Below are 27,417 nucleotides of genomic sequence, written 5' to 3' on the forward strand. Positions count from 1 at the left end.
CAAATGTAAACCCAACTGATATGACACTACTCTGACAGCAGTGGTTGGATTTTGAAATGCTTAATGTTTTATTCCTATAAGAATGGTAGCTTTTTCCGATGTATGTGCATTATGCAGTCAAAAGATTAGTAAGAAGCCAAACTAATTTGTCTCTGTCAACAGCTATAGTATGTGAAGTATAACTTTTAATATGATATGTGGCTTTGTTCATTCATTTTAAACATTTTATATTTTATGGGTTCTGTCTTTCCATCAATACATTGATACCACTGGAAATACAATGTATCCTATATACCGTATGAATCAAGCTCATTTTCACCCAGGGCTACAGCAGCCTTATGGTTGCCTTCTAATTAAGGGCCTGCTGCTGTATACTCTATGTTCAGTGGTGAATAAAGAAGTACAGTTCATTGGTTCACGCTAGTACTACCACAGGTCAGGGTGCCATGCAGACTATTTGTTTATTTTCTTCTTCCACCTTCACCAACAATAGGTCAGGGATAGATTCATACAACACATACCTGATTTGGCTATATCATTTATATGTCAACATGATCAGACCCTGATTGATGACCATGAGATTGAGGGCTGAATTCAACCTACAACTATAAGAGTAATATATGTACTATATACCCTATTAGGTGTTCCATGGGTCTGTGCTGTAGGAGAGAGAGGTATGTAGGAGAGAGAGTTGTGATGTGAAGGTAACAACTGGTGTGATGTAAGACCATTGTATATATAAATTGTGAAGTGTCCTTAGTCTCTGTGTAACAGTTTCCACCCTGCTGTCACCCTGTGAACATCACAGTAATAAACCTACAACTGAGCAGCCTTATTGTCGAACCTTGAGAATCTGCAACTGTGGACATAATCCCTAGTGGGGGAGTGAGTCGGCACTCACACAAGCCAGGAACAATTTATTAATTTCAAATATAAAACATATCAACTCCGACATGTGCAAATATAATATATTTATTGTACTAACATAACTCAATTAGGACACAGCAATAATTACTTTATGGCACTGGGTTTGCCATAGTAAAAAAAACTTTTAAGTAGAATACCATTTATAATTGAGTATAAGCCCACCCGAATATAAGCTGAGGCGCATAATTTTGCCAAAAAAAACTGTGAAACCCTAAGAGTAGAAGCCTAGGGCGCTGCATTGGGCACAGCCTCCCCAGTGTATAGCTAGCCATCCCCCACAAGTATATGGCCAGCCAGCCCACAGTGGTATATAACCAGCCACCTGCGGTATATAGCTAGCCTCCTGTAATATATAGCCAGCCCCCTTTAGTAGATAGCCAACCAGCATGCAGTATAAAGCCAGCCTGTACTCACCATTCCAATGCCCCAGACAACTCCTCTTCTGTCATTGTGTGTCGGTGCCAGGTCTGTGCACACGGCCTGACTGGCACTCAAACTATGATATCAGCAGCAGCTGACATCATAGTTTGTACGCTGACCAGAACGTGCACACAGATCTGTCCCTGACCTGGAGCCAGTGCCGGCACACATGAAGAGAGGAAGAGCTGCCCAGGGTGTCAAGATGGTGAGTATTCCGTTTATTTTTTATATACAAAAATTGTGCTGAAAAACTCGGTAATACTCAAGTAATATACGAACTATGATCCTTACTGACCAACGGTGTGGCTTGAAAAAAAACCTGTCCTTCTTTGTCCTTAGAATCCACAGAAAAGTTTACTAAGTGGTATCTTTAAAATATCATCATAAAAATAAACTGTGGATGATTTGCTAAATTTCCAAATATTGGTATTGTAAATAGCAATAATTGTGGTAGACATTGTCACAGGGTGACTTTTCTTGTGTTCTTGACAATATAAACTGTAGATCTTTTCTTCATGTATACGCCATATAAAATAGGTGAAATTTTCACAGACATAAGGCAGAGAACAAAAATCAGGAAACTATGTGCATTAAAATGCCACAGTAACTTTCATTCTATCCAAGAAAATAAAAAGCTTTTATCTAAGTAAAGTCAATGGTAAAGGCAACGGGGGAGGAAGAGTTCAATTGAAAGAGAAGCTTTTCTTATGTAATAGATTCTTTTTAACATTTTCACCAACAAAAACACATGTAGTATTTATCTATTGCTTCATGATTGTATGTTAAATTTTAGCATATTACCCTTTCAGTTAATCACTCCATGAAAATTTTACTGGTCCTTATTTTTTGAAAACACACAGACAGTCCCAGAACACCACTTGAATGTTCTTATACAAAACAGAAAAAACTTTTTCTTGTGTTTAAATAAATCTTCACAAAGCTGAGTTGTTCTCTATAATTCTTCATCCAGGAAGTTCTAAAAAACTATAAAAAGAAGTATACTTAACAATATGTTTATATTGTTATCACTATAGAAAAAGAGAAAAAACCTGTGCATAATAATAGTAGTATTATGAGCTTCCAGGTTGTCAAACATTATTCTACTGACCATTCTATTTGCTATACGTATCTGTACCTTTGCCGCCATCTTGGTTTTGACCCGGTTTGTTTGACTCCGCTTGTCTGTCTGTATCTGTTGTTTGTCCCTCAGTACCGTTTATCTCCTAGTGTGACCCCACTTTCCTGTCTGTCTTGTGTCGGTTTCTGTGCACCAGTGTGAACACTGACCTATATCTGTATTCCGGTTACCTGTCCGCTCCACCATCCAGCAGCTGCCAGACGAAGTAGGTTTTCCTGTCATCTTGTAGGGTCACTCAGGGACCCGTCAGTTAGGTTCCTGATAGTGGGTTCGCCCTTATCAAGGTGGTTTATCTGCTTTACGCAGGGCCTTAGCCCACAGGGACATCACGGGGTGAGTTCGCCACCACCTACCTAGTCTGACAGCTAGCTCCAAGCCTGGTTGTGGTTGCGCGGTTGCTGGACAGGTACTGACAAATATATAAAAAATATACAAAAATGTATTTTCTCATTTTTCTTCATGTGATTCTCCTGCAAGTTCATTAGACATCCTGTTGCTTTCTGAACCACAATCACAGGACTACATCCGCTTCACTTTCAGGAAATCAAGCAAGTAGAATATTCCATAGTTGAGCTGTATGAAACTTTTTTCTGTCTGAGATGGCTTAGATGGGAAGTGAGAAAAAATCCAATTGCAGTGAAATTGATGCAAAAATTTATTTATGCCATTTTCTTGTGGGCTTGGACCTTACGACTTTCACTGTGAGCCCAAAATGACATGTCTCCTTTATTCTTTGGGTCAGTATGATCACGGGTATACCAAATGTATACAGATTTTTAATGTTTTCATACATTTACTAAAATTAAAACCTCCTGTCCAAAATAGAAAATTCGTTATTTCGCCATCTTCTGGTGCTAATAACTTTTTCATGCTTGAGTGTATGGAGCTGTGTGTAATTGTTTGCAACTTTTTATGCTGTTTTCAATACCTTTTTGAGGACTGCAGATTTTTTTTAGTTTTTGCAAAATGGCAAAAAAGTGCTCTTGACATGGGCGCTATTATTCATTACGCCTGGAACAAAGGGAATTATATTATGATAGATCGCACAATTTGGGACACGGCAATACCTAAAGTGTTTATGATTTTTACAGTTTATTTTTATATCAGTTCTAGGGAAAGAACGGTTATTTTAATTTTTATTTATTTTTTTTAACTTTGTTAATTACATTTTTTACTATTTTTCAGACCTTCTAGGGTACTTTAATCCTAGGTTGGCTGTCCGATCCTAAAATATAATACATACTGACTAAGGACTGACATATTGCTTTGTCCGAAACGCGTGACCATTTGCATGCATTCTGCTTTTATGATGTCTTGCTGGTTTTAACCTTTTGATGGACTTAATAAATTGAACCAAAAAACTTTTTTAAACCTTATACCAGTGCGGATAGAGTGGATACATTTTTTTCTCTTTTTTTCTTCTGCTACCTACCTTGGATCTAGACCAAGCACATTCCACCTTTTATCCAGCACGGAGTCACTATCAACATGCACGTCTATGGGTGAGCATAAGCATTTTTTTCCTTATTTTTTCGTATATGTTAATTTGCATTGCATTTATATGTCTGTTGATTTTATATCACATTTTCCTTAAATAAAAGCCTCCTCATGTTATCTAAATCTAATGAGTCCATGACTTCAGAAGAAGCATAATCTAGATTGATTTTTTTGAGTCAGTTCTAGTCTGTTCTATAGGGCAGTGTTCCTCAACCACTTGCACCAGGCCGCAGCCGAACTGTGTAAAAAAAGAAAAATTCAATGGACAATGGCATCAGGGGAGGCATTGAACAGGAAATGGCCCAATATAAGTGTGGGTAAGGGGGATCTTCTTTGGACAATATAAGCCATACACATTGGGCTAAACACCAGACCACCTTCCCATGCACACCGGTCCCTGGAAAAAATGTATACTTGCTGCCATTCCTTGGGCCAAAAAATGTTGGTGACCACTACAAAAGGTTTTTGGGCACTGTCAAATACACGGTTTCCATATGCCTTATATGACAAGATATGGCAGCTAAAATCGCTTAGGTTTGGAGGACAGACAGATCCAGAGGATGGTGCAGCATGAACCGGTATGCTCTATCTTTGTACCCTCGTTGACAATACGCTTATGATAATATTATTTTTATTGCCAGTGCAGAAGAGTGAAAATACGGGTAAAGTGACATCCAAGTAAATGAGGATTCAGCAACAGCAAGATGTTGCACATTGTGAAGTGCCTCTCTTGTCTGTAAGTTGTAGTGGGACCTCTGCCCCTCTATTACAAGACTAGCTCACATAAAGAAACTCCAGACACTTCCTGCTGGGAAGCAGTGTGCACAGACTTACTCTACAAGCTACAGATAAGATCTTTACAGTGTGCTATAGCCAGGGGCGCACCTGCCATGAGGCGAGTTGAGAATCTCGCCGCAGGCGGCGCGCCACCTGCTGGATGAGGGGGCGGCATTATGTGCCCGCCCGTCCATGCTGCCACCCGCCAGTCTGCCTATGGTGTCGGTGGAACCCCCACACGTGATGCCGTGCTGCCGCCCCCGCCCAGGCTGACACCCCCCCCTTCATGCCGGCTGCCACATCCTTTTACCCGCTGCCCGCCACATCTTCCTGAGCAGCTGTCTGCTCCGCTTCCTATGTCCCTTTCAACTCCGCTCCGCTCTCCTCCACTCCGCACCGCTCCCTCTGTCCTGTTCATCTCCGCTCCGCTCTCCCCCTCTCCTCCACTTCCCTCCGCTCCCTCTGTCCCGTTCATCTCTCCCCCTTCCTCCGCTATGCTCCGCTCCCCCCTTCCTCCGCTATGCTCCGCTCTGCCCCCCCTCTCCTCCACTCCGCTCCCCCTCTCCTCCACTCCGCTCCCCTCCCCCCCTCCGCTCAGCTCCCCCCTCCACTCCTGGAGAACCTTCCTGGGGCATAAAAGAAAATAAAGTAAGTTTATCTGTGTAATGTATATAAATATGTGTATATGTATGTGTACATGTATGTGATGTGCGTATGTAATGTATATAAATATGTGTATGTGTACATGTATGTGATGTGTGTATGTAATGTATATAAATATGTGTATATGTATGTGTACATGTATGTGATGTGTGTATGTAATGTGTATATGTATGTGTTTATATGTGTATATAAATATTCCGTATGCATTTTATACTACATGGCTGTACGCTGTATGCATTTTATTCTACATGGCGATATGCTGTATGCATTATATACTACATGGCGATATGCTGTATGTATGTTATACTACATGGCGATATGCTGTATGTTTTTTATACTACATGGCGGTACTCTGTATGCATTTTATACTACATGGCAATATTCTGTATGCATGTTATACTACATGGGGGGGGCCGCTGTATGCATTTTATACTACATGGCGATATGCTGTATGCATTATATACTACATGGCGATATGCTGTATGTATGTTATACTACATGGCGATATGCTGTATGTTTTTTATACTACATGGCGGTACTCTGTATGCATGTTATACTACATGGCGATATTCTGTATGCATTTTATACTACATGGCGATATTCTGTATGCATTTTATACTACATGGCAATATTCTGTATGCATGTTATACTACATGGCGATATTCTGTATGCATGGTATACTACATGGCGATATTCTGTATGCATTTTATACTACATGGCGATATTCTGTATGCATGTTATACTACATGGCGATATTCTGTATGCATGTTATACTACATGGCGATATTCTGTATGCATGTTATACTACGTGGCGATATTCTGTATGCATTTTATACAACATGGCGGCATGCTGTATGCATTTTATACTACATGGCGGTACGCTGTATGCATTTTGCATTGCTGTATTTTCACACCAAACCAATATGATGGATCTGGTCCTGACACTCCCTGAAATATTACATATATGTTCGGGAGGGAGGAGGGGGGGGGGGCGTCTTTCTATGGCTCGCCTCAGGCAGCAGACAGCCTTGGTACACCCCTGGCTATAGCTGAGGTGTAGTATTGTTGACCGTGTGTTTTATAGGTGAGTTAGCAGAGCTAAGAGTGTCATTGTGTGTTATATCTATCTCATGGATCTCATCATCTCTCATCTCTGATCTGTCTCATTTCTCTTTTTTCTATGTGGCAGATACTAGTGAATGTTCAGAAGCTAGTGAAGTGTAGATAAACCTGGAACCTGATGATCTAAGTATATAGACAGATCATAATGTGTCTGTTTAGAGAGTCTCTGCCCACACTCTTGAATTTTACACTGACCTTCACTGAGATATAGCAGCTAAAACATAAATAGAACAGAATAAGGCTGCATTTACACGAAAGCCAGGCGAGCCAACATTCGACAAGATAGGACATGTATCGCTCCGTGCAGCCACTGTTGTTGGGTAATGTATGTACGCCCCCAAGCTTGCGGCCATACATATGTCCACTATGAGTTTATGGGAATTTTGCCTAAAATTTTAACGTAAGGGGGGTTAAAATTTATCTTTATTGTGTACACATCACTAGGGGTTAAAATTTGAGAACATTCATTCATGGGCAAACCCCTTTAATGGATAATCTAACTTATGAGGTTGGCTGATTACAAGGATCCTGTGCACAGTAATAAAAGTCTCTCGCATTTAAAGTTTGATCAGAATTCTACTTTGAGTTTATGATGCCTCCTGTCATTATCTTATACAGTAAATCAGGAGCTCAAGGTAACATAACAATAAGAATAAAAGCAAGTTTGACAGATAATTATATGTTTTCCTATGCTCAGCAATAAGTTAATGTGGTGCTACATAAAATAAAGAAGAGATTTAAAGTGAATAGCGATTAGGTTATTGAAGTCTATAAATCCAGAAAAAAAATCTAATTCAACAATCAATCACAAAGTAACTAAACATAGACTTTGGTTTTAAAACATTTATTGCAAGAGCTAAATAACTGTAAATAACGTTGAACTGGCAAAGCAGTAACAAGGATAACTGGTTAGATACGTATTCTGTCATAGTCATCAAACACCCCTCACAAACTGACAAATTACTGCAAAAAAGCAATGCACCCTTTCCCCTTTTCACGCCTAAATTGTGGATAAATTTGTGAGTCGCTATACACAAAATATATTTCTTCAAAATAAGGAAACAAATAGAACCATCCAATTAACAAACTCGTCATAGATGTTTAATTGTGGCATAAGATAGGTTTTTTTTTCAGTAAGGAGTTTTGCATGCTATTTATTTGTTTAAATTGTCTGTCATGCCTTAACTAAAACTTTGATAAAATGTTCCAATTTATGTCTACGTGCAACCGAGATTCTATGAACATCAGAATTCACTTTTGGCTAAACAGTGATATGATATTTTTTTTCCTGCCAGGCATTGGCCAATGATGTTAACAAACATTATTTGACAACATAAATTGATATCTAACCTTTTCTGCCAATTGGCCTACTAGCAGAATGCCCTGTAATACTATGGATTCACAACACATTTAATATTTTGTGGCTAATGATCTAAGAAAAAACACTTGTGTTATTACAGCACACTGACAACAAAGGGTGCCATATTAGCAAGAAAACTGTTTTCACTACTAGATCAACAATATTAGGACCATAAGACAAATTTATTGCAGGGTATTATATGTCTTATTTCCAATTGTATTTGATAAAACTATTTTCCTTTCTTTTAGGTTTGACGTAATGTCTAAATACTTAATGTTAAGGATATATAAATATATTGCCAAGTTATCTCCTTTAGAGAACAATTTAATTGCTAAATGGCCTTCATACATCCCTACCACACTAAAACATGATCTTCTAGATTTTAACACAAGTGTTTTAAGTTATTATATGTTAGACATAAAACACTGAAACACTCAACACTTGAAGTAAAAAAAAAAACATAAAAAAGAAAATACTGCAGAATGCAACCTTGACACAGAAATATGCTACAGTATATAAGTGAACGTTTTAAGAACACAAAATTGTTAGTAGTAACTTGCTTCTATTTACAGGTATTTGAACACTGAATGACATACAAGTGTCCACTAACATTATTAATAGCACAATAGGTTTCATCTTTAAAGATTTAGCTGGTTTGTTTTGAAGTATGATGTCAAGTATAACTGTTCCAGCACATATCGACAACAACAAGAGCACAATTCATCTAATTTTGATATGCTTCTCAACTACAACAATCCACACTGAGTTCTGTCTTTCCCCTATTCCTATATCTTTACAGCAAGATGTCTCCTGCAGTCTGTAGCAGCAGTCCAGGGTAAAAATAAATCCTTAAAAAGAAGAAAGAAAACAAAACTAAAAATATAACAGAGTTTTCAACTCCATTCACCAAAATAATCACAAATCTAGAAATATACTTATTCACATATAGTAGAACACCACATTATTAATGGTGCCAACACAAAAGTATGCATATTTTTGTTATATGTCGCATAGTTCTAGAGGTCTACTCAGTACGTGAAGCTCTGAACACACAATTATAGCAAACCTAGCTTGGCTAAAGTCACTGGTCCAAAAAACACATGTTTTATAGTTGCTGCTCCTTTGGGCTATCCAGAGCACCTGAGACTTGCTTGTAGGACTTTAAATTAGCCAAAGGAATGTCACTCATGTGGTTTCCGCTTGTAAATTGTCCATCAGTACTGCCATATTGGTTTCGGTCATTGAACTGGTTTTTGTTGCTATCTTCTTTCCATGTTTTTGTCAATGTATGTCCATTAACCAATTTGTCCTTTTTCAGCCAATCTTTTTGAGGTGCAAATGTAGATAGAGGTGATTTTGGTTGCTGGTAAGGACCAAGACTTGGCGGCATCCAGCAATTATCAGAATGGCCCAAAACCAAGCATTCTTGGGTACACATCTCAGTAGCTTCTGCTAATCCTCTAGGTCCAAGAGGTCCATCTGTTTAAAAGACAGAAACAAAAACATTTTATGTATATAAATATTAAATGAAAATATGATACATTAATGTTTTCAGTCAGAATTTTTAATATATTGTTGGTGTATTTATCCAATACAGACAGACCCCCAAACAAAATAGGTTCTTTAAGCTTGTTCTGAAGTTGAATTTGTATGAAAGTTGGAACAGGTAGGTTTTGGTGAGGAAGATAAAGCATTAAAACTCCCCCATAGAGGGTTATAAATAACTAAGTCACTCTGTGTACATAACAGGAAGGCAAAGATAACCCAGAACATATGGAGGACAGACCAGACAGTGAGCTCTAAAATGAGCCCCCATCGGCCTGCTTGCCTTGGTGTATTCTAAAATGATACTGGACAACTAGGAGCTGTTCCCTCCATATGCCAAGGTGCTGACACTAAATAAGAATCACAAACAAACAATACACAAGAATAGGGTGGCTGCTTAGCGCAGAGTCATGTCCATTTATTTGATCGTTATCTGCAAAATAGCAACACACATTAGCATTACGATCAATATGGCCCTAACTACATCCAGAAAAAATGTGTATTATCGAATATTATCAAATATTAGGTATTGTACACTAAATTCTAATATCTGCTGTAAAATCAAAGAACAATTCTACACTGTGAACCTGACCTTGTAGCCCTAATGCTATTGAAATTCAGGATATAGATAATCTACATAACAGAGTGACTTGCCTGCATTCCTCCGGGAACTGATAGTAAACCTACTAATCCTACTATGACTTAATTAATTAAATAGCTAAATTATATATATATATATATATATATATATATATGTATATATATATACCTATACTTGCTTAAATATGCATATGTATACAAGAGCTGCACTGATAGCTAATAAAGTAGTGGAGAAAATCCAACTAGTACACTGGTACCACCATTGCAAGGACAATGTGACTTTGAGTGTACATTACTTGCTGACAGGATAATAAGGATTACAGTCAGAAGCAGTAAATTTAAATATCAAGTACTACTAAAGAGAAAGATATGTGGAATTAATTGCTAGCTAAGCTGTAAAGGAAGGTTTAGTTAAGTAAAATGGAGTCTAATCATAAGAAAATTGAAATTACCTGTTGCATTATACATAATAAGAAATGGTCTGAAATAGTCTTTTAAAAAGGTTCTTTGGAAAAAGACTGTGAAACGCAAAGTGTACTAGGTTAACGGAATTATACTGTAAGTTTTATAAGTTAAAAACTTTATAAACAGTAGTTAATTATTGTATAAATAAATACAAGTTTCTACGCGGATTTATAATAATGCATATATCAAACTAATCAGCAAATACCATCTCACACAAAATCTCCATTCCTCAACTGACCTTCTGATTTACTCTATTACTATATGTTCTTCTCACAAGAATCTCCAGGACTTCTCTTGTGCACCCCCCATGCTATTATACAATCTACCAAAATGTGTCAGACTGTCCACCACCTTCCAAACCTTCAAATGTGACCTGAAAACCCACCTAGTGCTTACAACATCAAATAACTGCACCGCTCTGCTCCCTTATCTCATGTCCCCATCTACCCTCCCATATAGATTGTGAGCTCTCAGCAGCAGGGTCTTCCCTCCACTTGATTCAGATCTCTATAGTTTTGTATTCTATTTTATAGAATGTGAATATGTGAACCCCTTATGGAATGTATAGCACAATAAAAATAATGGTGCTTTATAAATAATAATAAACATAAACTGAAATTCGACCATGTCAAAAAGGAAAAGCCTAGAAAAGTACTCCCAATGGTCACACTTACTGATGATCTGTTAATCAGAGGCAATTGACAATCAGTACCTGGCAGCTTCTTACCTACTTAATTCTGGTGGAATGGTGTTTTTCCTAAATAACTCCTACAGTTTGGCTGGTTATATAGTAATTGACATTTTTGTTTTGAAATAGCATTTTTATTCTTCCCTGCAAAAGCATTCTTACAAATGTCACATAAAAAATGCAAACCCAAAGCCTGTCAAGGTCACTTTTTACATATACAATCATATTTCAACTACTAAGATGGTCTGTACTGATCTACCTTTGTGGCACACACTGTAATCTGTGTGTACTATATAAATATTATTATTTATATAAAATTAGTATAATAATATTTATTATTATTGTACTAATCCATTGTGGGGAATATATATAAAATAAAAATAAATTGGTTAGGGGGAATTAAATAAAAATAAGCTTAATAAGGAGAGCATTATATGACAACAAATTTTATTTATTAGTGCAGTGCATAAAAATAAGCTCCATTTTGTGATTAATGATACTGGCCCACAGTTTGTTAAAGCTGTTGCACCAGTTTGCACTGAAAAGAACGTACAAACTGCTTGTGCATGTATTTATAAAGTTTTTGCGTCAGTTTTGTGTCACGTACGAACTATGTCAGACAAGACAAGATGTGCACTTTAAGAGGCTTGTTACTGCTTAGTCAGAGTTTGTACCACATTTATTACTGATGCCCCACAATTCTGTCTATGCCGCAATTCTGCAGCACAAACAACCCCCCCCCCCAAAAAAAAATGGGGCACGTTTCCATAGAAGTGCAGGGGTGCCAGATTAACTAAGACTGTGCATGGTGCGCCGATCACATATTGTGGTGCACCGAAGGGGGGTTGGAATATAAAGAATAAAACAGTTTTAAACGGAATATGGTGGTTTCTGCAAATAGTGAAGATATGCTCCGACATCAGCTCACCTTGAGCTGGTGCAAGGCATTTGTGGGTTATAATTGGCATTTTAAAGTGATAGGTTTCCTTTAAGAAGTATAGATTCATAGACGTAATAAGATGCAGAAAGTGCCTGCAAATTCCTGCTTTTACAGTTAAAATGATTTCTTAGTGATAGTTATAATTTGTGCCTATTATTAAAGCCCATAAAATAAAATAAGATTATAATAAACTACCCATGTGCAATACGTTGGAGATGAGCACTTTAAAAATAGGTTAGAGAAAAAAATGGAAACAGTTTAGTTCCACAATTCAAATTTGTATAGTATGTAGCCAAAAGTGATTTCATCCATACGTTCTGCATGTTGTGAGTCTTGAACATATTTGTGCCCAAAAATTAGATCATTCTATTCTTTTGGATTATGCTCTCACATTAAGAAAGGTTGCAAGGTTATACTTTAGGAAAATTAAAATGACTAAAATTTTTGTTTAAAAATAGTTTGGGAATATCTAGTTGCCATCTATAAAATTAATACCTTACATTACAGTTAACATACTGTATGGATCAAAATTTTACTTTATAAACAAATTAAAAATAAAACCATATATCTACGGTAATTAATAATACCATATAACACCTAATTTTACTTCCATTACATGTCTGATGGCTTGGTTATGGCTTGTTTGCATAGCTTTCTACTTATTCTTTTTGTGCAGCTATTAGTCACATGTCCACGTACTTACCTTCATTCCTTTCTAAGATTTTTGCATCTAGTATTTCACTTGATTTCAGAGCTATTTCAGAGCTACTATGTTACAAGGAAAATACAACTCATGCTGTATTTGCAGTAACACTGTAAGCTACTAGTGATGAGCAGGCCCAATCTGTATTACATTGCAGGTTTGGGGCATATAACACTGTTCACCCTCGAACCAGCACTGATTACGGGTGTTATCCTTTACATGCTGCAGGCAAAGGTGATCACTGCCAAAATGGCAGCGGGTCATTTTACTTAGTATTGTTTATACCCATGAAGTCATGGGGAGCATCAAGATCCCTGCCAAAGTGACGGTGTGCATGAGCCACATGCAATTACAACCCACCAGCGTCTTTTGTCTGTTGAATGTGAAGGATAACACCCGCGATCAGTGCCAGCTCCAACTTAATCATAAGCAATGGTAAAATTGTCTATTGACAGGAAAAGTAAGGCAGAAAAATACAGCGAATTCAGGAAAAAAATAACTACTACAGTCTAAAAAAGAACTACAAACTGAAATCCATCCCTGTTAATGACCTTGAGTGGCCCAGTCAATGTACAGTACTGATGTTAATCCATTGTTGAGAACAGCATTTCATACTGGGCTCTTAGGCATATTTATAAGCTGGAATAGTTTAGTGAATATATATCAAAAACTAATTTTGCACTGAACAAATGTATTGCCTGGTAGTTTATGTTTCCTATAGAGAATACGTAGACGTCACCGATTCTCGGGCAGAGGCATGGGAGGGAGTTGTTTGAAATTAGACCACACAAGAATTGTGCATATCAACGTGCTAACCAGTGCAGACGAGGAGCGTTGGGCAGTCTGTGTGTTAAAGTATTTTCTAAGCAGTACAGTCATTTAAAGGGGTTGTCCATTTTAAATAAATTCAAGCAAATAATTTATATTGTTTGTGTAAAGAAAAGTTAAAGAAATTTCAAGTATTCTTTCTGTATTAATTGTTTAAGGTTTTCTAGATCTCTACTTGCTGTCATGCAACAGGCAACTTTATTCTTTTCTTCCTGTAGATAAACACTAGCCCATGGTCATGTGATGTCACACAGGTGCACAGGCGGTTAGCATGACACAGCTCTGAAAACACTGTGTGATATAACAAGGTGTGCACCTGTGGGACATCACATGACCAGGGACAGGTGTTTATCTATAGGAAGTTAAGAATGAAGCCACCTGTTGCATGACAGCAAGCAGATATTTAAAAAAAAACAGTAAATATTGATAGAGATAGAGAAAATTGTTTAACTCTTCATTACAGAAACAATATCAATTATTTGCTGCAATATGCCAACCCCTTTAAAGTCTAATAAAGAAGAAAATCCTGAGACGTAAGTATATTTAGTTAAAATCTACCTAAGTGGCAGTTTTCTTTAATATATCTTTCTATAAAAATTGTGAAAATGTTATCAGAAGCTGATATTGAATTGTTCCCATGATGCTGAATTACAATGTATAGACTATTCGGTGTCCTTGTAATTGCTATTGTTTTTCACAGAATTCTCTTTTTTTTTAATTTCTAAATGAACATTTTTCAAGAAGGAAAAATCCTAACACTACACAACTGCAAATGGCGATCAATACAAGTAAATTGGATATTGTAGCATCACATTGAAAATGGGTTTGATTCACAAGATGGCCAAACTACCCAATGATTAGTGCAAAGAAAAGGATGTCTTTTCCAAAAGTTTTTCATTGATATGTCAGGAGACTAACCGTCTATTTCTAGATAAATCTGGAAGGGGATTCTCCAGTATTTCCAAACAGAAGACTGCTAAATTGTGTGTCAGTACAGTTTAGGATTTGTGAATGATTTGTCTGTAGACATTGAATGGAGAAATTATAAGGTCATTCAACCAGAGGAGCTCATGAAAAAATTTCCTGCTGCTGGCAGTTGGAATTACCACTTCATTTTCTTCTAACATTTTTTTTTTTCCTTTAGAATAGAGAAGTTGGAATTTCTTTTACACTTTCATCTATCATTACTCTTCAAGACCACCAATGTCTGGTGTCAATGAATAAGGAAACTGCACCATTGTAAACAATCTCTGCTATTTATATACTCAGCCCTTTTCATGCAGTGAGCTGGAGTTTGTACACATTCTGCAGCCTGTTTTGTTCTTGAATCAGACCATACCCATTTGTTTTACAGTATTCCAGTCAATGTACTAATTTTAATGGAACTTGAGAACCATGTAATGTGTTTTGTGGAATCCCAATTCTTCTGTTATGGTAAATGTTAAATAACACCAAGGTTGAATAAGCTGTATTTCTATATGACCTGTCCTCTTGTTTTCTGGGAGTTATATCTCTACTATAGGTATGTGACAAGAGCATTCTCCTGTCCACATAATTAGAACACATTTATGCTCTGGTATATGAGGCTTCAGGATAAATGCTGTAGCTGTTGGCCATTTCAGCATTGGACTGATAGGTATCAAACGTGCATGGGTAGCTGCACAGTTCCAATTTAAAAGACCTTTATAAATGCTAACAACAGTGACCCTGTCACTACTTATGTTATGCCAAAGGACGGAATTACGGTGCATTAAATATCATTCAGTCATGGTTACAATTAGCAACATAGGAGGACATATATCAGGGCTTCTATACCAAAAAACTGGTGTAGAAGTCCTGAGATATTCACAATGCCTTGCAAACCACCAGGCATTGTGATTATTATACCCTTTGAATATTTTCATGGTTTTTGCCTAAAGCTTCACCAGCTATCACCGGCCCATCGGTGCCCACCGGCACAGCCACCTGCCTGATGTATCAGGAGGCCTTAGTCTCTTGATGTAAACGGCAGCACCGGAGGGACAGGGGTTCCATAAAACGCTGACGCATGAACATCAGCATATGATTCTTTCACATGGACTAGAAATTGATGTGCTCTATGTTAAAAAGCATTTTGCAGTTGAATTCCATTTAGTACTATTGGAAAACACTATTATAACTATGGCTATATAGACTAATAATTGTATGCTGTGATTTTTTAAAGTAAAGCTTTAAAAAGTCAAATTCATGTGGCTACCCATTCAATATCATAAAGATAAGTTATATATTAGATCTTACCGATTTAGCACCGATTGACCTTCATAATAAGATTGGTATTTTCCTTAAATTAAACCTGTCACAAGAATGTCATTTTCAGCTGGTGTCAGCAGCATGTGCGGAGTGAGGAAATGGGTGGCAGATGCAGTCTTTCTACCTATATATTCTCATGCATTCTTCCTCTCCTCCACACCATCTCCCTCCCCTGCTCAATGCACATGACAGTAAGTGGGGAGAGGTCAGGGAGTTGGATGAGTGTGGAGGAGAGGAGACGGAGACTAGCACACACAGGCTGTAGCTGCCCTCCCCTGGGACTCACCACATGCTGCTGGCAGGGAGCAAGGAAATGTGAATTACACTTATATAAACTACTGAAATGATTCAGAATGCTGACAAAGGTAAAAATCAAATCAACATAGCAGAGGTTATTTGAACCTGTCACCAGCTAAAAATGACATTCCTGCTGACAGGTCACTTTAAAGAAGATAAATTATTTAAAAACTCCAACGGTGAAAATCTTTTCTAGACATAGATAACAGAAAATAAATCATATAACTTTTCAAACTTTCTTTATCTTTCTTTTTGTTACAGAAAATGTATTTAAATGTATAATGCATTAGGTATATAGAATAATGCAAAGTACAAGCATAGCATAGAACTTTTCTCATGTATTTTACTGGGATACAAGATGTACATATTAATAATTCTCTTTTAGAAATGGTATTCATCCTGTCAGTCTATTATGCTCTCTTGTTCTTTGTATCTCAATTAAATAGGATTTCATTGGAACATTTGCATTGTTCAACTCCAATACAAATGTGCTGGTATGTTTTAGTATGATATTTTGCTTTTTTAACACAATTGTCCTCATTCACTATGTGTCTTTTTCGTTCATCCATAATTCTGTTAATTGTGCTATTATACATTGAACATGTCACATTGTCATATGAGTTTGGCAGTTTTTAATTGACTTTGTTGACTTTCAGAATGCTAATGGATTCACAAGGATGAGTGTTTAAATGTGAACTATCAATAGATAAGTAAAACGTAGTCACGAAAAAATTTACTTTTGCTGTTTAATTCTGATTTTATACAGTATTAAAATGTATTAATTAACTACATTAATTCATTATTTCAACAATGCAATATTTGGATGAATATTATGTACTTCTGAATGTTCTCAAGCCTTTAAGGCAAAGCACCAAGTTTCGTAAATGGGAAAAGTCTGGCCACAGGTGTCAATGTTAATACAAATAAAATGTCTGGTATTTTTGGTATCATTTTTTAACCCTAGAACGCATATTGGGGGCCTTATATTTTTGCTAGTATCTGCAAAATTACTTTAGTTAGAATTTTGAACTTCCAGGTATTCCTCAAGTATGACATTGTTGATAATATCCAGTTGTTCATATAATTTTTTTTCATAGGCATTATGGTGTAACGATGCTTGTTAGGTGAAAACTACATCTGTACGAATTGGGGGCCTTTTAGGCGCCTGCTGTTTTTATCATGTTCTCAGAAGTGTTTGTGTCTCAAGTTACTTTATTTGTACTCAGTAATGCTGGTGGAGGGGCCAGGGTGTGGATAATAACATGTGAGGATGTCATTTCATTTTTGGAGGGAGTGATAAGGCCATGACATCACCTCAGGTCCTCTGAACACAGTAATGAGCTGTGTATAGAGTACTGAGGACAGTATACACTGAATACACAGTATACACTGAATATACAGTATACACTGACAGTATACTGAAGTACACTGACAGTATACACTGAATACACAATATACACAGAAGGATCTGGGGTTTGAAATAGTCAAAACTCTTGCTGCTCCAATATTCAATTCAGGTAGAAACATCACCATGGACAATTATTTCACCAATGTTGAACTAGGCAATTTTCTGCTTGCAAAAGCTATTGCACTTGTTGGTACTATAAAGCAAAAACAGCCAAAGGTTCCAGCAGCACTCAAACACAATCGTCAGCGAGCATTTTATGAGAGTGTCTTTTGGATTCAATAACAAAGCAACTTTGGTATCTTACAAGGCAAAGAAGGAGAAATCTGTAATTTCACTTGATACCATGCATCACGATTGCAGTGTTGACAGCAATAACCAAAAATTTAAACCAGAAATCATCCTGCATTACAATGCAACAAAAAGAGGTGTAGATAAAATGGATGAGATGGTGGAAGAATATTTGTGTAAGAGGCAAGCAAAACGATGGCCTGTAGTACTATTTTCAAATATGCTTGATGTAGCAGCCCTAAATTCATGCATTATTTATACAGAAACTCATCCGGAATTTCATGCACAGAGGAAGTACAGGAGACGCTTATTGTTGAAGGACCTTTGTCAGGAGCTTGTAATGCCTCACATGATAGAGCGAAGCGACTTAAAATGCTTGCCAAAGCAAACTAAAGAAGCAATGAAACGGTGTGGCGTACAGTTTCAGATTATTCCAGAGTCAGGAGAAAGCGTTGTTTCATGTGTCCAAAAAACATAGAGAGGAAAACTGAGCGATATTGTTCTACTTGTAAGGAAACTGTTTGCAAAGAACACTCTTCTGAAAAAATTTTTGGAAGACTAATATAACAGAAAAGAAAGTTAGAATAAAAATGTAGCTGCAGCTAGTTTGCTATAGATTTCTATGCATTTTTGTGTGTTTTCATGTCTTTGAGTGAAATTTGGGGAAAAAAAAGATTTTTTGGTGTTTTCTGTGAAAAATTATAATTAAAATGTTGTCCACTATTCATATTTTATTGAGCAATTTTGAAATAAACTTGTGAAAGTTATTTAAGTGTGTTTTCCTACATTATGTGCATGGGGCCCTAAAAGGCCCCCATTACGTTACTTTAATATGTATATTTTTAACGTCATGCGTTCTAGGGTTAATATGCTGCCATGAAATTGTCTCTTAGCTGTGACGCATTAGCTGTCTCCAGATGTTGGAACCTATGCAGTAGGAGCGGAGTAGGAGCAGAGGTTGAGTTCTCCAGTATAGTAGATATAAAAAAAAAAGCCCGCTGCTTCCAGTTCCGTCTACTTTATTGGTTCTTTCTAGTTGTCAGACCCTAAAAAAAAACTCTCATATTGATGACATATATTGAACAGTAGCTGCATGTTTGTATGTTTTTGAGGGTGTCAGAAGAAATAGCCTTATCTGTAACACTATATATTTTTTGTTATTACTAAATAACAAAGAATGACAGCATCAAGATATTTAATCAAAAACGATTTTCACCAGAATTTAACCCCTTACGACATGTGATGTAATACTATGTCACATGCCGGGTGCGGGTGCATGGAGAGCGCTCACGGGCTGAGCCCTCTCGATAGCCGGTAAGTCTTTGCTGTGGCGGCTTCAAAAAGATGGCGGCGCATGGGCACCACCATCTTGCCGAGGATCGCCGCTCCCCGTTGCCATGACAGCCTCGGGTAAACCAACACCCGAGGCTGCTTCAGGTTAACCTATTCATTACAATGTGCTATCTGAATGCTTTACTATAGTCCCAGACTGCACCGATCAGCTGTAGGGTGTCTGTAATGAAACTTTATTGATAATCCTCGGTCCCATTACAGCAAAAAATTCTCCAATAGTCACTGTTTAAAAAAAAAAAATTGTCTGGAAATACAATGATAAAATATACAGTTTTGACTTAGATACCAAGATATGAATGACCCTTACAAATAATCTGGAAAAGTATATTGTGAAAAGTGCGCCGCGTGGTCTGCAGTTCCCAATGGAGATCTGCTGCCAAGGGTCTCCGGTAGCGGGGACCTATGTAAGTAGGGTCCGCTGCCCTCCTCCGCCTTGCCTCCTCGAGTCACTGCCGAGTCCCCCTCAAGTACTGCTGGCCATTCAGGGTCGCAGCTGCGGGGGTTGTTCTGCCGTGGCCCGGAGCGCGTTTCATACATAAGGCGCACCGGACTATAAGGTGCGCCTTATAGTCTGAAAAATACGGTAAGTAATATGGAACTGCCAGCCCCATGAGTTGATCATAGCATGGACTGCAGAGAACTTAAAAAATGGCTTATATGCCTTCTTATTTCATAATAACATTGATGTTTATATTATTACCCAAGAACAGTGGTAACTAATTTTAAGTAATCAATAATCAAATGAAATGTATTCTGTTGTCTGTGTAAGATGTGAGTAACTGCATGTAAACATATCTGTATCCCTATCTGTCTGTAACAATATGAGCACTGTGTACAAAAGAATTTCTCTCCCCGGGATCAATTTAGTAATATCATAGCGTTTTGTATTATATAGAATTATTATCTTCCAAATTCCATCCACTTAGTCCTGTCTCTTGCTTTACTTAGTTGAACTCGACAGAAAGTGCCATGAAACTATGTAATTATGTAAATTGTTATGCAGTGTTTTTGCCTGTACTATTTTATTGGTGTATTACTACATCGCGATGTAAAATCTAATGTAAACTTATTAGAAATAATTGTACGATAAATTAAGAAGTACTATTAACAGAATAACACCATGTACCTGTTTTTCTAAAAGACTCCCTCAAGTAATTGAAAGGTTTCAGTTTTTTTGTTTTAAATAATGGTTGACACATGCCATATTAGAAGGACTACGGACCTATCTTGAAGAACAAGTAGCAACAACTCCAAATATTTGCAACATTTAATAAATTCTGCTTAACTGTTTACTTAAATTTATCTTTTACCCCCCACCATTCCCTTGAATTTGGTTTTAGCGCAAAATATCTTAATTAGCTGGACAGATGCTGTCAGATATGTCTTACTGGGAACAGTGGACTTGTTGCTATTAAAGAAAGCAAAGTAATAAATTTGATGAAGGTCATATGAGATTCTCTTTAACAAAATTGTAGATATATGGTAATAATAGTATTTGGAAATAATCTCAAGTTGGATGTAAATTATTGCTTCTGCCCAAAAATGCAATAATCTCAATAAATATGTATGAGTTGAAGCATTACAAACATTCAGTATTTTCTGTATTATGTATGCTTAAAACATTGGTGCTCATTTACTAAGGGGCCTGCGGACCACACTTTCGTCCGACATCCCGACGATTTCCATTTTGCGCAGCTGGGACAGGGATTTAAAAAGGGGTTTTTGCCGCACGAGATCGTATTTTTGGCGCCTGCTTTCATGTGACAGAAATCGGGGGCCAGGCCTTCAGACGATCTGACGGATTTGAATAAACTGCGGAATTTAACTTCAAAATTTTGTTGCAAGTCAAGCACTTACATGCACCGAGAGGAAGATGGTGATCTCCGGCGGACCTGAGCGGGGAAGCAACAGATGCAGGAAATCGGGGGCACGATCTAAGTGAATCGTGGCACAGTGCATTCCGGATTTTGGAAACTCCGAGGGACTGGGTAAGTAAATGAGCCCCTTTGTTTTTAATTTTCTAATAGGAAAGAGGCAGAGGGTAACCAGAAATATATGTATAACTGTCTATCCATCCCTCCAGAGAGAGATGAAGCGACCATAGTATATATAACATTATTGTATTCAGTTTTGCTAATAAAATAAAATGAAGTACTTTACATGATGTATGTTGCATTCTTATATCTTAACTTTTTCAAATATATATATATATTCTCTTCATTTCATTGCATAATTGTGGTTGCTCCAGGCATGTTCTGTAGCTTGGTGTCTATTGGATGACTCTACAAAAAAAAGACTCCCATAATGAGGAATGACAAATGCTATGGTGAATTATAAATATGAGATTCTGTCAAAATGTACTTAAATCACTGATCTTCCTGCAGTTTAGTCTTCTGCTTTGGGATAGAACTTATCAAAATAATAGAGTACTCAAGAACATCATACCCATTTAGTGTCAAATGTAAAACTCTTTCCAACTGTTTTGTGCTAACAATCTGTCCAATGGGGTGGCAAGTTGCCAACAAATTCATGCTCGGGGAAAGAAACTACTACAAAAATGTAGTTGTAAGAAAATTAAAACCCATATTTTATAAGATTATCACACTTGGTACAGCCATAATAATTTAATAAGAAGCGTCGTCATGGGAAAGAAATACCAGACTTTAGGAAACGTAACGTAAATTGTAAATAATTAGTTTAAAGTTTAAATATATATGTATGGTTTTTTTTCATCAGAAACAGACTAAATAAACCTTGGATTTTCTTACCTACATTTTGGTTTATTTTTTTACATTTGTAATATTAAAGTCAAAGTCTTTCAATTGCTAAACACATGTCAGTTGTTGGCTGCATAATTTAGTGTGCAATTGCTTGTGGGGTCTCGTCTTTGAGTCTGAAAAATGAAGGTATTGAGATCTTGCTGTTTCACACTGATCAAGTGACATATTTGATTAAGTGAACTAGGAAGCACTCATCTATACAAGTGTCTGCCTCAGCATGTCCTGCAGAGAATCACAGCACCTAGGCAAAGTATATGCACATATTGCATATTTAACAGGTTACATCTGGGACTCATTTTTCCTCCCTTACAATTTTAAAACTACTTTTTTCTAATATAATAGTTCTCCCCAAAGTATGAATTTCCTTATAAATTCTTAAAAACTTACTGGTATTTAAGATAAAAAAATATCTCAGCTATGGTCTGCTTCACTTAGTGTAATTTTAGGTCATAATAGTCATTAACATAATTCTTTTTTATGTTGTCCTTGCTAAGAAAAAGGAATAGTCATTTTCTACATATGTCATAACTAGTGGTTGAAATAATAAGGTAACACTGAATAAATTTAAATGTACTGTATACTTATACACCTAAATGTATAAAAGTTCATCATACATGAGACACTGGTGAAAAAAACTACTCCATCAGCTTATGAGGCTATGGACCATTTCTCATCTTCTTTGTCATGTTTTTTGTTTAAGGAAACACTTAGGAGGCAAAATTTTGGATTTTCTGCCTTGGGAAGTAGCTTTGTGGTGGAGCTAGTGCAGGCTCTTTATGCGTCCATGCAGAGAGGTAGGTAGGCCACACACCACCACAGCTACACTTTTAATAAAAGTTTAAAGCTTGGTAGTGGTTGGGGTTTGTATAGATACAACAAGGTCCAACAACATTTGTTGTACAGGTCCAACAAATGTATTTCCTGTTCGAATTATGGTTCATGGTAATAACCTAACGCATTAATGTAAGATTCTTAATGGTGAGACACATGCTCACAATCTTCCTATGTTCTTTATGTGCAAGAATTTCATCTAAGAGAGAAAAACCTTGTCTTCCCTTGTATATCTATCACAATACAAAACCAAATGCTGTGGTTTCCTTATTACACTTAAAAGCTTACGTGCCTTCAAAGAAATTGAGGTTCTATGGGACATCATAGGCAGATATCTACTACTTTTTGAACACAGAACAACAAGACATTCACATTCATCTGAGTATATGCCCTTTTAAGCATTAGATATATTTTCAGAGGAAAAGGACTGCTCATATTAAGTGGTGATTTTAATAATACTCCAGATCCAAATATGGATTGCTCCTGAGGTTTTTTGCAACACCCTACTGGATTATGTAGAGATTGAACTCTGGTGCAATCATATATATGACATCTGGAGAGAACAACATAATACAGAAAAGGATACATTTCATTCCTTAGTCTAAAACACATATTCCAGTATAGACCGCTCCTAAACAGTATTGCATCCTCCACAATTGAAACCATCACCTGGTCATATCATGCCCCCATAACTCTGGAGGTCTCATGCTTGTAGGTAAGCAAGACAGAGAAGATCCACAGTGTGGCGCAACTTCACTTTGGTAAGAATCTTTATTGCAAATGAACTACGCGTTTCGGCGCTTGGACCAGCGCCTTCGTCAGGTTCGGCAAACAAGATAAAAGGTAACATACATGGCTATATTTTATACATAGAGGCTGGGAGCCTCATTCTCAAAAAGGGGAGGTACGTCATAGGTAAGATGGTGGGATAGGAAGATGCTGCTGTCCATCAGTGGCAGCCCCGTGTTTTTTACAGGTTAAAACAATAAATATTTGGATAATAACACAATGACACAATAATAACACAATAACACAATAATAATACAGTAATAATCCCGCATACTTCATATAGATACAGATAGGTTGGTTAAAATAACGGGTTAAAAATAGCATGTTAATAAAGAAGAAAAAAAAAAAAAAATTTGAAAAAGAATAATAAGGGGTTTACCCTGGATCCAGTGGGAAGGTGTATTGTTGGGGCTTATGTATTGTTGGGGCTTATGTTTGGTTGGGACCTGGGGGACTCAAGTGTGTATTCTCTACTCATCGCTGAGGGGTTGGGTGTACCTCTGTGGGCTACTTGTGGTCATGGTAACCAGACGCTTTAGTTAAAGTTCCTTGTGTTCGGACGCTTGAAGCAAGATTCTACGGAAGGCGGTCTGGGACAAAAAGATTTCCGTTCGTTGTATCAAAAAGGACCAAGTGAGGAGCAAAGTGTTCACTAATTCACTCTTTTCCCTTCTACTCCTGATTCATAGAATCGGTCCAGACCCTCTTTTGGAGGTCTCAGACATATATGACCAATCACCCACTTATATTTTGTAATGTAATAAATATATACTTGAAAGAATATTTATTTTCCTTTGAGTTTCATATCCTATTTTAATGTGGAACGCCCATAAAGTTTAATAAAACTACCACAGCTACCCCAACAAATGATTCATTAACAATGTGGGATAAAGACCTAGCCCACAATATATCCAAAATAAAGTGGGGGAGAGCTATATTCCTGACCTACAATGCCATGAAATGTACTGCTCATATTGAAAATGTCATCAAAGTGATGCTGAGATGGTGTTTTACCTCTGCTACATCCATATGGCACATCTCTTCATCTCCATTATGCTGGTTGTGCAAGGGATACCCTTTCATACCCTTTGGGATTGCTCATTATAAAATCTTTTTGGAAAGACTTATATGAAATGTTGGAGAATATGTTAGGTCCTCTTTCCTAAAAATGTCCAGCCCAAGCCCTACTGAACCTTGACTGTCAGTCTTTATCTCTTCAGCACAGACTACTGGCCAAAATATGTATAATATCTAGATTCAACTCTGTGTTCATCATTGAGAAAGGTGTTTTTTTGCCATTATACTATGGAGAAAATATGGTCACCCTGGCAGAAATATCAGGACAACAATCTAACTCCTTCCTCTCCCCCAATAATGTGCTAACATATCTGGCCTATTTTATGTTACACCCTAGTACTCCCACCTATGCTCCTACTTTGAAGTGATAGTTTTTATACATTATGAAAAGCTATTCCTGTGACCTGTTATGTGACTCAGATGTTATTGTTTGAATACCACCTGTAAGTTGTAAGGACACTTTATTCCTTATTGTCATATTGTACAGGAACAGCACAATTGAAATAGGGACTTTGCTTAGTAATGACAATTTGACATGTACTGTATAATGCATTATGCTGTATAATCAAGTATTCCTACAGTTTGTTTCTACTTCTCTTTTTATTATAGAAAAATTGTAAAACATTATAAAAAATGATTGAAAAAAGTTAAATATAAGTGTAAATTGTTTTCTTTATTTTTCAAGTACCCATAATAACATATGGCAACTTAATGAGCCTCATAGTCAGTACAAACAATTTACATTTAGAAGGCAGTGAAAGATCCTTCATGATTGCTTCAAATAAAAAGAGTATTCCCCAGAACTATTAAAAAATGGCCTACAAGAGAAAACACCTTACTTACCGGAAAACGTAACTGTGCACTTGCGAGGGACGCTGGACTTGTAAAGAAATGTCCCCACCCACTACTCTAAAGTAGCTGCACCATTATAGCCAATAGAAATGGTCTAGAATCGACTTATCCAGGCATATTAAAATTTCTTATTGAGGCCTTATGGATCAACTGAGTTCAGTTTTTAGATCCACCTGGCCTTTTTCTACAGTATAAACCCATCCCTATAACCACCCCTTTTAGTGGGTCTCACGTTTTCAATAGCCTGGAAAGAAATGCACCTGAAATTTACATTTTGCTTTTCACAAAAATGCTTGACTGAGGTAGTACATTGATTTTCTATATTCCCCAAATGGTCATGTATTCACACTCTCAGCTTATCATATACATGACCTCAACTGTCTTGAAGTTCACATAGTGTCTAACAGAGTATGACTCCAGTACTCCAGTACTTGTGCTTTTAAACACCCTACCTAGCTGTACCAGATAGCAGATGTTAGAACCACATCTGCATGTGTCTATCATTTTAGTGGTGAGCTTTATAGCTGGTGATTGTACTATCTCCACAACACTATGCACTAGTCTGTCTATTAAATTTTTCCCCTTCTAAATGTCACTGAGGAGTTAGGCAACAGGCAATCTGTAAGGTCAGTGTCCTGTTGCAAAATTCTCTAGTATTTCGCTGGCATCAAAAGTACCTGTCAATCTAACTATGTTACCACTTTCAGTTACTTTAGGTGTCCTCACCTCTGGGGACTTTGGCTCCTTTGAAAGCTTTTTCAATAACTTATTTAAATGACTCTGTGAACCTAACCTTCAGATCACTTGCCTGAAAGGTAAAATCCTTATCATAACTACAGTTCATGTGCATCCTAAGAAATTGTCGCCTAGGTATCCCACTTTTCAGGGGTAACAGGTGACAGGTTTTCCAGTGCAGGAGACTGTTGGTAGCTATCTCCTCCTATGTACAGTACATGGGTACACAGATAGATATCTTTATTTTTGGAGATTCTGTGAGATTCAACACAATTGTGTTGGACACTGTATAATGTAAGTTCACCAAAAAGAATGAGGGGAAAATTGTGCCAGATAATTGAACAACCTGCGCCTATATTGAATTATCTGGCGCACATTAGAGAGGCAAACTGCACTAAGGGAGTTTGCATCACCTTTTATAAATCTGGACAATTATGTCAATGGAATAGTAGAGTTTGTAAACTAAAAGTGGTGTGTGTCATGTATAGGATACCAAATTCTCCTATAAAAATTAGTATATATCAGAACTACAGTATGGTCAGATTTTTATTTTAACAATTATATCCTTCTCTGCACTATTTTGAAACAGGATACCTTAATATTGCTAGTAGTTCTTAATATTGGTTCTATTGATAATCTATAAATTAATCAAGACATCAGGGTTCATGAATCATCATCTGTAGCAATTTTTGGTGCAAGCCATTAAAATTGTGACATTTGTGATCTTTTGCACCATGTGGGCATAGTGGGGAGAGAAACAAGCCAGATTAGGTTGGTGATGCCTTGGACAATTAGATTTACAATAACCTGTGCCAGAATACTGGTGCAGGATATAACTAAAATCTATATTACTCCAGGAATATCATGGATTTAATTTACAATGCGCAAGTACTGTGCTAGAATTATAAAGATATTGTGACTTGATATTCTGACGACAGGAGGGAATATGAGTATAAGGGAGGGAATATGGGAGGGGCCACTTGACTCAGCCATGGAGGCAACATCCAGTCCGACTACCTACTGGATTGTGCTGTATGTCAGATAA

General features: G+C 37.1%; 1 protein-coding gene across 4 annotated transcripts in view; it reads right to left on the bottom strand.

The window, feature by feature from the left end:
- Positions 1–7,372: 7,372 nt before the first annotated feature.
- Positions 7,373–27,417, bottom strand: part of PCDH9 (protocadherin 9) — a 1,504,706-nt gene continuing 1,484,661 nt past the window's right edge. For all 4 annotated transcript variants that reach the window (XM_072135312.1, XM_072135315.1, XM_072135311.1 and 1 more), the window contains one exon: positions 7,373–9,383. In XM_072135312.1, coding sequence (XP_071991413.1) covers positions 9,010–9,383 — 374 coding nt within the window. In that variant the 3' untranslated portion in view covers positions 7,373–9,009. The remainder of the gene's footprint in view (positions 9,384–27,417) is intronic.

Source organism: Engystomops pustulosus, chromosome 2 (genome assembly GCF_040894005.1).
Source record: "Engystomops pustulosus chromosome 2, aEngPut4.maternal, whole genome shotgun sequence".
NCBI lineage: Eukaryota > Metazoa > Chordata > Amphibia > Anura > Leptodactylidae > Engystomops > Engystomops pustulosus.